Source organism: Chaetomium tenue, assembly GCF_020726465.1.
Source record: "Chaetomium tenue strain MPI-SDFR-AT-0079 chromosome Unknown F5144scaffold_5, whole genome shotgun sequence".
NCBI lineage: Eukaryota > Fungi > Ascomycota > Sordariomycetes > Sordariales > Chaetomiaceae > Chaetomium > Chaetomium tenue.
This window is the reverse complement of record NW_027117333.1, coordinates 2,813,971-2,824,219: the sequence shown is the minus strand read 5'-3', so window position 1 is coordinate 2,824,219 and position 10,249 is coordinate 2,813,971. Positions and strand designations below refer to the sequence as shown.

The following is a 10,249-nucleotide window of genomic DNA, read 5'->3' as shown; positions in this document are numbered from 1 at the left end:
TGATCGTTACGCAACAAGTCATCGGCCCGGAAATGGAGCGGGCGATTGATTGCCTTGTTTTTTTTTCAGGACGACTCTTCATTGTTCAATTGGTTGTTGGAATGCTGAGAGCTGTGAAGCTCATCAGGCCATTCCTCAGCCGATCGAGGCAACAGATGGACAGGGCGACAAAGCACCAAAGCGGTGTGGTTCGATCTCTGACTGGGAATGGGGCGTTGATCCAGCGGCGGTGGAGATATGTTCAATCTTGGAGCACATGGAGGAGGCCAATGTCGTTAAGCCAAACACCCTTCGGGGAACCACACCATGAGATGCTGGAGCCAGTCAATTCAATTCAAAGCTCGAGGCGTTGAGTTTTCAATATCGCCTGGGATTTCTAATTCGAGGCCGTAGTGAGTCACGGCGAGGCGTATGCACCTCGTGGCCTCTCCTCGCCCGGGCTTGACAAGGGGACAGACAAGCAAGAGACCCAACCACAGGAACACGTCGGAGCCAGCGACAGTCAGGCCCACTGCAAAGATCGATGCCTAGATGTGGCAAGATAAACAGACCTTTTCACTCTTTGATTTGTTGCGCGGGACACAAACAAAATTGAATGATTTGATATCAATGTTTGCTGGTCCACAAACACCTTTACGTGCCACATCATGCCCTGTTCGCCTCCTTAATGCGGGAAGTTACGTCAAAAGAGTACAAAGTAGGGCTGTTTCATCATCTCTATCCTCTCAGCTCTCCAAGGGAACCTCGTACATACATGGTTGGTTGTTTTTGTTGATCGGATGCGGCTCTGTTGGGCGGCGGGGCCGGACGGGTGAAACATTCGTCTCTCTTTTGGCCAATCATTTAAGTGTCTCGCCCAGCATCATTTGTTTGCGCTCATTCCTGTTTGATATCATTCCCTGAGCCAACACACATGTGTTCTTTTCCCTGGGCGACATCAGACTCAATTGAAATGATAACTGACGAGTCAGGATACTCACCGCCCCGGATCATGGATGAGCAGCCACATGGCAGGTCGGCAGCGCGCTGCGCACGTTCCGTACCCAGTCGACTCAACTACCAAGTTTCCAGCCTCACTTATTCTGATGCGGAAAAGGACCGCCCAGAATCTGGTCTAACTGGCTAGTGTACTATGCAGACAATTCCCCAAAGTTTGGTTGATCGGGAGTTCTGGACCGAGAAGGGCAAGGCTACGCTGCCGGTATGCCGGCACGGTCAGGCCGTCCGCTCACCGCCGGCTCGTGCCCGCGGGTAATCCTCGCAAGACCTTCGCCGACCAGCTGGCATTCTGACGCCTTCTCGAAGACTCACGCGGAGAAGGTCCCTATCCGATCCCTGCTTTGCCAATTGACGGGTATGTATGCCGCTTGCTTGACTTCCATTCTTTCTGCCCCGTCCCTGCCGTCCTGCAACGACGCCCGACATAGGTAATTATGCAACGGTTAGGCGGCAGGACAAGGGGGCATGTTGACCAGTCCCTGCTGCCGGGCCCCATGTTATTCGTAGAGGGACGGCGCTTAGGCATCCTTTGTAGCCTGTCTGTTCGCCTTTTGATGGAACGTAAGAACTAACTATACTAAGAAGGCTCGGGTACCTCGCAAGCTAGGATGATGGCAACCTGCCCGAGGTGCCCGAGGTGAGACTCGGGCCTAGTTAGGTGGTTTAGGGTTCAATTTGATCATTGTGGAGTCCATGTAAGGCAAAAAACTTAGGCCCCGACCTAAAACGGCCTCCTGAATCATGTCCTCGGGCAGCGTACCCACATCCATGACATGGATTGTTGTCCTTGATGTCTTCGTATGTTACATTTTTACAATGCGGTGTGGATTGTGCGTATTCAGATTAGTTATATAGCAGCCCAATGCCATTCCTGCTGGTCGCCTTGCATGCACACCACACATACATACATATTGTCAGGCATGTTGTCCTGGCCCCAATCAAGCCTTCCCCGCCAACGCAAGGTGTGATCGCCCTGGTGTCTTCCGCCCCACGTTGTGCTTCCTTCTTTTCTCGGCAGGTTCCAGGTAACTACCTAGTCAGTCAGCCTTCACCTCACACATCAGCCGTGAACCCTCAAAATCTGAGCCTAAGCACCGACATTTGACGTCTCACGTGATAAATGTTAGCTCCCTGGCCTGCGTATACAAAATAAGTGATCGATCACATTTTTGACGAAAACTGAGAAAGCAGGTCGCAGGTGCATGAGTATGTACAGGACGCCTTCGATGTCTAGTGGGACGCAGTGTGTTCTGGAACCTGCTTCTCAGACAAACTCTGCAGGCCAGAATGCTTGGGATCGCTGGGGAGGTTTCCGATTCGACGGCCAGTGCAACCGAGACAAGGCGACCGGCGGTTCACTGGACCTGCACGAGAATTGACTGGCAATTGGCGCTGGCAACCTCATTCCAAGGCGAACCAAGCAAGGCCTTCCCTTGAAACCGAGATGCCAGTGGTCTTTCAAATGCTCCGATGAAGAACCAAAATCCAGCCAAATCGCAGTTTCAAAGCACAAATATTGGCAGATGCAAACAACGACAGAAGCTCGCATTCCTCACCCCGAGAACCTTTGATCATAGATAACTAACCCGAACCCTAACGCTCATGGCTTCTTGTGCTGAAGACGGCAGACAAGGCTGGGCAAGGTTGGTGCTTTGGCCTCCAACCGAAAGTGAAACAAACAGGCGGCCGGATGCAAATCTATCCCTTACCTTCCTTCACCTGAGCCAACCAAGGTTGCCTTCGCCGCAAAACTACAGTCCCGGTAGGGATAGGCCTAACATTAACCACAGTGCAACCCCGACTCCGATACTCCGGACAAACCATCCAATCCAGTGAGATGCCCGGCTTGGCAAAGAAGGCTGACGAGCTGAGGGGGCTTTGAGGCCGCTGGCCGCGCACTCCCGCCCGCTGAACGTAGCTGGCCAGTCTCTCGAGTCGTTCAGGCCTCATCCTGAGACCACACCGAGAAGGGTGGGCTGTCGCCTCCCGACCCGCCTGCAAAATGACCGTTTTGCCTTCCGGTGCCTAAATAGCGAGAAATGGGGAAACGCCTACCACAGAACGTGCCTCGTGGGAGTCAAGGCTCGACCACCTCGATACTTATGGAAGTGCGCAAGTGAGTGGGCGTCGTCAATGCCCAGAGGGGGCTCATGTTCGGACCCCACTCAACCCGGGCGTGCTATGTATGTATGTGCATAGCATGGGCACCTCTCGGCTGCTTCCGCCGCAACACAAGGTGCGCGTTCCCGCGTCATGCATGAAGGAACTCGAGGACACGGCGAGCACCCGAAACATATCGGCCGGGGTGGTGCCCACGGCGAATTACCCGTACGCACGCATACAGCACAACATCAGCCCTGCTAAGCGTAAACCTACATGTCCCACCACCTCATGCAGACCTACTCTGTAACCGCTGCGCCACTCTTGTTTCGGCTTGTCTACCAAGCTCTCGGCTCGCACAGCGCAACTGTGAAACAGGCTCTATGGGGTTTAAGGCATGTAGCACATGCCGGGCGTACGTACTCCGGGTTGCACCACAAATCGGTGAGCGGGAGCCGGGGCGGCGGGGCTGTGATACGGTAAGACGAGGTTGTCGATCTGCCGTGTTACGGGTCACACCATCTCAATTCGTCTGATGTTCTTTGGCGCATGAACCCCACGTGCCGCCTCCGAGGGTAGCCTTGTCTGTAACCCCGAAATAGAACCCTGTGTGTGTGGGGGCGGGGAGGGGGGCCTAGCGGCTGTGTCTCGTGGCAGGCCTACCAGACTGTAGAAGTCGTCTGAAGTTCGGGGCCCGGGGAGGTGGGAGATTTACATACGTGGTGAATGACCTAGCAAGGTGTCACCGCATGCGGAATGACGAGAGCATGGAAGTTCACCGAAACAGTTTTTGACCGCTGGTTGACTGCCTTCTTCCATGTATTGCGGTATAAGGGCCTCAAATGACCATCTACTACTACTCTATCATGATGACTTCTGCCTGTAAGGCTCGGTTGGGGGCGGCACATTGTTGCATGAGGCTCTTTATGTGTGGAAAGAGGAACGAGGCGAATGAGGGGAGGGAAACGCGGTGTTGGGAGGGGGACGGAGGCATAAAGTCATGGTTAGACTTGAAATGATTGTATATTGGGAAGCTCGAGTGGTCCTTCAGCCTGGCCGACGCATATTAAAGGGAAGGTGACTCGGAGCCAAGCGTAGTCCGAAAGCATATTTGCCCGCATGGGTGGTTACATCCCAGCACTTGAGTTGTGGGTCACACAGAAACCGAACTTGTGTGTCCGGTTGAACAAGACTACGAGGTAGAAATTGACCGATAGGCAATAGTCGGCTTTTAACGGATTACTCTCTCTCTCCCTGGAAGCCTTCAAACTGCAGTGGCAGGTAGTGGCAGGGAGGGAGCTAGGCCACAATGCTAGAGAGTGTTACAGAAATTAAATTCAATGGAAGTTGGCTTTTACTGCTCTTCTCATCATAAAACTATGTGAACTACGCAGCCTGGAGGCATTCCCCCTACCACCTGACTAGGTATGTGCATCGTGGTTGCATCACTTTGAGTTCACTCACCTACCCACTTACCATCTTATTGCTTCATCACATCACATATGAGAATATCCAACTGTAAATACCGCACCCAGTAGTAATCAACCTTATTGCTAAACATTTCACTCCACATTCAACAAGAGATCCAACCCAGGGGTTGATGTTTACCTTACCCTCTCACTAGTTGCCAAGGCAACTTGAACTCCACCCCTCCTTGTGCTCCACCACACCTAACTAACCACCATCAGTCAATCACGCAACAGTCAAGAAAGCAATGAATTGCCAAATCGTCCTTGAACCAAGTGAGAGAAGATCCGGGTGCTAATCAGGAGGTCGGGGGTTCCAGGTTTCCGTGCTGTAACATTATCAAGATCTAAAAGTTGCAAGTTGTCCGAAGGGTTCACCAAGCGCCGTTGGATTTCAGAAGTCAAAAGTCAAGGGGCGGGAAGTTTCCAATACGCATGAGACCGCAGGCATAAGAAAAAAGAAAGAAAACGGGAAGCTGATGGTATCACAAACGTAAGAACAACCAGGCACACACAGACAACAGCAAGGGCAATCCAAGGAAGCGCGAAATGATATACTCTACCACACATCTTTATTACGGCAAATACGTTTTTTCATGACAAAGGCCAACAACCAAACAACCAACAACCTCAACCGGCCACCGACCCTTACGCTCCTTCATCCATCCATCCATTCATTTCAGCATCATCACCATCGTGTATCCAACCCCCCCCCCCCCCCCCCTTCAACCCACCCACACCCCCCCAAACCCACCACACTCACACCACCACCTAAAAGATCTCCTCCAACCCCTCCCAAACCTTCTCCCCGCCCTCCAACCCCGCCCTCTCCCTCCTCTTCCAATACTCCCCATTAAACTTCCAATACATCTCCCCCGTGACCTCACACCGCGCCTTACTAAACCACGCGGGCACAAACTCCTCGCCCCGCTGCTCCCTCTCCCTCCGCCTCGCGCGCTGGCCCTCCTCCAGCCGATTCTTCTCGGTCGCCGCAAAGTCGTACTCGCCCTCCTCCATGGCGCGCTGGTCCGGCCGCAGGCGCGAGTCGGTCGGCGCGATCCAGGGGCGTAGTTTGTCATCGATGTGGTTGAAGGTGAGCACGAAGGGGGTCAGGTTGAAGGGGATGCCCTGCGGGCGCGGGTTGGCCTGCCAGATGAGGAAGGCTTTGCCCGGGTCGGCGGTGCCGAGGGCGTCACCGCCCTTGCCGCCGTCCTCCTGGGCTGCGGCGTCCGCGTCGGCGGCGGTGGCGTCGTCGATGGTGGCTTCGTAGCCGGGGGTGAAGCGCGCGTAGAGTTTTGAGTTCCACCGCCCGCCGAGGCTGAAGCGCACGCGGTTGTTGGCGTCGAGGACTTTGCCCGCGATGAGGTAGGCGCTGGATGCCTTCCAGCCGCGGGCTTTGAACTCGATGTGGCAGACTTCGCCGGTCGTCCAGTTCTTGATTTCCATGGGGCCGTAGTTGTCGACGACCGGGTTGCCGGTGATGATGCCCACGACCGAGGAGGTGACCTTCTTCCAGGTGTAGAAATCCTCCTTGCCGCCGTGGGTTGGGCGGAGCTTGAGGAACCAGGTGCCGAGCGGGTTGATGTCGAAGGAGCGGCCGTAAAACTTGGACTTGACGGCCGACTCGCCGTAGTAGGTCCATTTGGGCGACTCGGCCCAAGCCGCGCCGATCGGGGGATGATGGCTGACCTGCTCGATGAAGAAGCGGTAGTTCTTGTCCGGCCTGACATACTCAAAAGTCTCGCCCAACAGGGGGTTGAACGGCTTGGCGACACGGCCGATGGTGGATGCGTATTCACTGGCAGCGAATGCGGCCACGTACAGCAAGCGTTCGACAGAGTCTGCCCGGTCGGCCGCGAGATCCAGGAGGTCGGCATACTCCATGTCCTCACCGCAGCGGTAGAGGAGAGAGGTAGGTTCATTGAAAGAGACGGGCAGCGTCATCTTGGTCATGTCTTTTCCGACCATGGACTTGAGGATGCCCTATTGCGTGATGGGTTAGCAAGTCGTCTCGGGCAAACTCTCCTATGAACTTACCCAGAGTGAGATTTTCGGCCGATCATCCGCATCCATCTTCAACCGCGTGCGAATGCCATTCTCGTACCCCTTGAACGCGCTGCTGATGTCGTAGGCATCCGAGATAATGAGCTGCTGTTTTTCTTGAGAGGCGGTGAGCTCCGAAGGTGGTAGCTGTGACACCTCGACTTCGCCGGCATCGACGGCATCGAAGAACTCTTCCTCATCGGACTCGGAATCGGAAATATCGGCAATTTGAGTCATCACAGTCTGCCGCCTAGACATACTGATGGTCGGTGACTTTGCGCCTGCGGCCTCCGCTGGAGCCTCGGTGATACCCTCCTCCTCCTGGATGACAGCTTCGGCCGCTTGGGACGTCGAAAGACCGGCTTGGCTCCCTTCAAGCATGCCCTTTTCAACAACTTCCTTGAGAATCCGCTTCGTCATCCGCCGCTTCAGTTCGGATTCGCCAACACGGGCCTCGAGCGCCTCCTGTTCCTTGGCGACCTGCGCCATGCTCTCTTCCCACATACGCCGCATTTCGGACTCCCGGTCAAGGCGGTATTGCCAGTACGCATCGCGGTCTTTTGAAATACGGAGTAGATCCCCGACAAGACCGGTAAGCGAGCGGATGGCGGCGTCGTAAGTGGCCAGAGCTTGCGATGCCTTGGGGTCAGCCAACGTGATAGCCGGGCTCTTACTCGACTCGAGGAGCAGGGCCGCCGTGACGTTGGACATGGATTCGAGCTGTAACTTGGCGGACTGGGCGGTAATGTTGAAGGCATCCTTGTTTGCTGGTGGAGCATCCTGTCCGCTAGACCCTTCACCATACTCGTCATCGTCGTCGCCTTCATCCGCAATTGTCCCACCATTTCGGTCCGTCTTGTCCGCCTCGGTGGCTGCATCCGCAAAGTCATCTTCATCATTGCTCCCGATGGTGGGGAATCCGCTTTTGCTAGAGGCGCGGGCCGAGGAATGCATCCGCGTAAGCTGGATGCTGCTGCGCGACTGTTCGGCAACGCTGGCGCTTTCACTCGGCGGTTCTGAGAGGTGGGAGTGCTCGGCCTTGGCTTGCTTCAGCAGCTCGGCGTTTCGCGCTTGTTGTCGCTCCTCTTCCTTGGCTTGGTCTTTTGTCCATTGAATAGAGTTGTTGAGGGCCCAGAACCACCGCTTCGCTTCGACCTCGTGGTTCGCCTTGAGAGTATACTTGACTGAGGACTTGCCATGAATTTCGAATTTGGTCTTTTCGTCTGCGCTCATGTGAAGTTTGGCGATGCGCATGTTGATAGCACCACGACAGGCCGAGCCAGCGTCATCCTGGTGCTTATAGTAGCTAAGGACTCCGTCTTCGAGGACGAACCATCGTAGCTGGTACCCCTTCCGATAGTTGGTCCATTTCTTGAGATAGCCCTTCATTTCCCTCGCTTCCCGTCCGGCCAGCGGATCGCCGGGCGTCGCCGTGGCCGCACCTTGGGTAGTGGATCCGAGGACAGCCTTCTCCTGGATGCCCCTTTGTGCCGCCACGGCAGCGGGGGACTTTTTCAACATGGCGCGGGTGATTTCGTCCTTGGTCACATCCTGCGGAAGTTTGCCCTTGCGATCCCGGCGGAACGGATCAGCCCCGTGCAGCAGCAGAACCTGAATCAGCCGACTATTTTTACGGCGAGCTGCCTCGTGCAGCAGGGTGCCGCCGGCTTGCACCGTGGCTGGCTCCGACGAGAACTCGGGGCTATTGATGTCCAGCACCGTTTTGAAGCGTGGCTCCTCCAACACCTGCTCGAGAACCTTGAGCTCGCCGTGCAGAATGAGATCCTGAATTTGTCTAACCTTGTTCTCAGCAAACAAGGATCTTGACAGTTGTAGCTGTTGGAAGATTTCGGGATTCCGAGCGAGGTCGATGGGGAGACGCCCCTGGTGGTTGGCAATGGCATCGTTGATTTCCTTGTTCTCGAGAAGTAGCCGCACGACCTGGGTGCGGCCTTGCGTTGCTGCAACGTGAAGGGGGGTATTGCCGTCCTTGTCCCGGGCATTGACGTCGAGAGAACCGGCCCCGTCGGACAAGACGTACTCAACAACTGGCTGCTCGGCGCATTGGATGGCCAGGTGCAAGATTGTAGTATCTTCCAGGGCCCCTGATTGAGTTGTAAACGAGGAGGTGCTCAGGCGGGGTGCGTTGTCGGCGGTTTCGCGGATGGCCTTGGAGATGAAGGCGGTATCGCCGTTACGGAGGGCTTCGACAATTCGAAACTTTCTGACGGACGATTCGAGCGAGGTCCCTTTGTCGGTCGGGTTGGGCGACCTTCCACCCGCAAACGAGGGGGTGTTCGAGGGAATTCGGCCCATTACGCTCCCGGCCACAGAAAGCCTCGAACTGTGGCCCTTGGGTTGTTGGTGCGTGGTGGGGATCGCCGGCTCGGAGGATGTCGCTGCGGTAGAAGTTGCCGAAGTTGTGTTCCCCAAACCCAAACCAATCGATGCGGCATCGTCAGTGGAAGACATGTCTTCTTCGGCCCCTTTTCGTCGAAGCAAGGAGAGAGCGGAGGATTTGGTTCGTCGATGCGAACTGTGCAGAATGAAGAGTTAGCGGGATACTCAACACACCCCACGGCAGCCAGAGACCCAGAGACGGGCAATAGCTTCTGCGGGTAGTTGTCGACAGGGTCCAACAATGTGGGTTAAGGGTCGCTACCTCTCCCCCGCGTCAGGCATGGTCTCCACAGTCTCCAGACCAGCAATCGTCAGGCGGCTAAGCGGATATCGGAGTGGATTCGAGTTGGGCGCGGTCTTGCGAGGTGAAGAGGTTTCAAATATAAAATCGTAATGGAAAAAAACGCTGGTCAAAGAACATAGGCACTCTCGCGGCGAATTGTCGGGGGGTATTGAGGTGAAGCAGCAACGTGGTGGGCAATGGGGGGCAGAGTGGGGATTCTAGCTTAAGACCGCCTTGGCTGCGATTCCAACAACCCTGGTCGGCTGGGGTTGGAGAGATGACGTTGGCCTTGGAGATCCGCTTGGACAGTTTTGGATCGGCTCAAGCGAGCGACAACTGCCCCACCTAAAACAAAACTACGACCCTGGATTTCACGTGCCTGAGCTGTGGGATTGTGGCTGGTTGGGGGAGGGAAGCAGAAAGTTCTCTCTTTCATTAGGTACGGTATGGCATGTGCAAACACTTCCATGGCTAACTAAGCGGGATGCTGAAACACCAAGATGTGGCGAGGCATGGCCATTTTTCAGGCCAGAAACACTTCCAAGAACTGGTATTAATAGACTGGTTATAGTGTAATTAACGTAGCCTTCCAACTGTCATATATTGTTGCATGGCGCCTTCATTCGAGCGCTGAGAGTTTCCCGTTGCAAGTGGGCTCGTTTCGAGAGTCCTGGAGACAGGTCTAATACATATTACGCAAAGGAGTGTTTAGGTACCGCATGTTACCAAAATAGGCTGAACAGGCACAGATTAGCTAATCAACCTGGCTCAGTCCAGACCCAGCCTGTCAGGAACGGAGTTCGGGAGAGACAACCCCCGGAATCAGTGCCGACGTGGACCTCAGAGCCTCGGTAACAGGCGTGGGGCCCTGGATACACATGGGATCAAATGTGGAATTCGAACCTTCAAGTTCATGCCTTGCGCATCCAATACTAAAACAATTCATTGCCTGCATCGA

At 55.1% G+C, this 10,249-nt stretch overlaps 1 protein-coding gene across 1 annotated transcript; it reads right to left on the bottom strand.

Moving 5' to 3' along the window:
- Positions 1 to 5,329: 5,329 nt before the first annotated feature.
- F5144DRAFT_613974 (Oxysterol-binding protein-domain-containing protein) lies at positions 5,330 to 9,685 on the bottom strand. Its single transcript, XM_066791762.1, has 3 exons — positions 9,271 to 9,685; positions 6,603 to 9,144; positions 5,330 to 6,548 (listed from the first exon to the last, which is right to left on the bottom strand). The coding sequence occupies exons 1-3, from the start codon at positions 9,288 to 9,290 to the stop codon at positions 5,337 to 5,339; spliced, it is 3,774 nt and encodes a 1,257-aa protein (XP_066641666.1). The 5' UTR covers positions 9,291 to 9,685; the 3' UTR covers positions 5,330 to 5,336.
- Between the last annotated feature and the right edge of the window lie 564 nt (positions 9,686 to 10,249).